The sequence below is a fragment of the Centroberyx affinis genome, unplaced genomic scaffold (genome assembly GCF_046629955.1).
Source record: "Centroberyx affinis isolate AG114_WGS23_722 - 3 ecotype Tasmania unplaced genomic scaffold, CSIRO-AGI_Caff_v1 ptg000514l_1, whole genome shotgun sequence".
In the NCBI taxonomy this organism is placed as follows: domain Eukaryota; kingdom Metazoa; phylum Chordata; class Actinopteri; order Beryciformes; family Berycidae; genus Centroberyx; species Centroberyx affinis.
Window position 1 is genome coordinate 665,001 of NW_027279163.1, and position 1,952 is coordinate 666,952.

A 1,952-nucleotide genomic window follows, 5' to 3' on the forward strand; every position below is an offset into this window, starting at 1 on the left:
GAAGCAGCTGCACAGGAGGCTTATTCCCTTGCTGCTCATGTAGGCTGCACAGATTAAAGCCCTGATTTCCCTCGGTCAGTATGGTCATCCGAAAATAGCCAGGTGTGATGGCAAGCCACCTCGTCATCCCTAGCAATCGATACCACACGCGATTCTATAAGCTGCTATAACGAAAAAAAATAAAAAATAAAATAAAACACTAAAATATTCCTTTAATATCCCTATAGGAAGTAGCAGTGTATCTGAGGTATTCAATAGTGAGTTGAAAATGACCTTATCGCACTTTATAGTAGCCTATATTAATCTCCTATGGTACAACTATAATATTCCAATAGGGACTTTTTTTTGCTGTTGTATTTGTATAAAAAAAAATTGTATCTCTTCTGGCATCACTATAATATTTATACAGCCCAATATTCCTATAATGACTTATAGTTTTGTATCCTTATCCATAGCTAAATTCCAAAATCATATGCGTATAATTCACCTTATCGGCGGCTCCACGATATGACAGCTTAGATATATAAAAATGAGTTTTTAAACACCATCAAACGAAATACCTTCGGTTGCATAGTTGTGGTCGCGAAGGAAGCTGTTGTTGATTTTCCGGGTGTCACTCTCCTCCTCCATTGATAAATCGGCTGGTTCGGGATCCTGAAACCGGCAGACCTGCTCCCATCCTGCCTGGTACCGTCAGCAGGCGGGCTGTGAGACCAGCGGGGGGCCTGTCATAGCTCCAGATCTCCGGCACAATCAACAGAATGATCAAATACCTGTAATGTACTGGCAGGTCCTGTCCACACCTCAGGACGCATCCAACAGCCCGGCGCAACGCAATGACAGTGCTGATTCCAACAGTGCCGTATATTACCAATTAGATTAATAACAGCCTAATTATAGCGCATTACGTCCTCGGCTTCAAATAACTCACCGAAACATGCTCTCTCTCAAAGAATATGAAAATATGCTCGGTATCACCACGGAGACATAACGCCTAGGCAACTGGTTGAAAAGCAGAGCGCATATTTCGCTGCTGTGCCGTCTTGAAGGTAGCTGAACCCGCAGCAGCAGCACTCGGTAAATCTCTTTTGGAGGATTTGAGTTTAGGCAGGCTAGATTTGCCCCCCTCCCAGCGCCAGCGGGGCGGGCGGGATTATGCGTCAACAAGCTTGCTCCGATCAGTTCAGTATTTCCACGTCAGGCTCTCGGCTCTCGCGCATCTCCTGAATATGCCACTTCGGATCCAGCAGAGTCTGTTCCCCCCTTCTCTCATTCACCGGAGCGGACCAGTGCCTCTCTCTCTCTCATCCCAGTAGCTAAGCTGACTCACTGTACTGGATAGCGCAGAGCTGTACCCACTCTGCTATTACCGACGCGCTTCAGCAAAGGGCCCCTCCCATGTTGCCTGGCGGCTGGCTCTTTAAAAAAAAATCACAAGCAGCAAACGTGACGCTCACTCGAACCACCACGATATTCCTCAGAGAAACAGTTCAGCCCAAAATCTGTTCATTTGTGAGGCTGCTGACCACCAACCAGGTTCATGCTTCTAACGCTGATGGCTGCCTTATGGCCTATAGTGGCAGGTTGCTTCATAAGACTGATACACTGCATCCCCATCCCTCCATACCGCTGCAGAGGCATCTACATTGTCACAGTACACAGAGCAGTGAGCCTACTTTCTGCCTCCCACTCTGCATTATAGACCCAATTCCCTGACAGCTGCTATTCACGCCAGGAGAAGACAACAGGCGCTTTAACAGAGTGTTATAAGTGCATGACATGGCACATTTCAGAGTCTGTTTGTCCAGACACTTGGAGAAGGGCTGGAGAGGTTCAGAATGAGAGAGAGAAATCAGGGCAGGGAGAGAGAGGAGAGAGAGAAGGAGGGAGGGAGGGATGAGTCGAAGAAGGGGGAGGACTGGAGAGGAGAGAGCAACAGCCAGGAAGAGAGG

At 47.4% G+C, this 1,952-nt stretch overlaps 1 protein-coding gene across 1 annotated transcript in view; it reads right to left on the reverse strand.

The window, feature by feature from the left end:
* LOC139642714 (serine/threonine-protein phosphatase 2A 55 kDa regulatory subunit B beta isoform) overlaps positions 1-630 on the reverse strand; it is a 19,169-nt gene extending 18,539 nt beyond the window's left edge. Inside the window, exon 1 of the mRNA XM_071517676.1 lies at positions 561-630. Within this exon, the coding sequence (XP_071373777.1) occupies positions 561-630 (70 nt within the window). The remainder of the gene's footprint in view (positions 1-560) is intronic.
* Between the last annotated feature and the right edge of the window lie 1,322 nt (positions 631-1,952).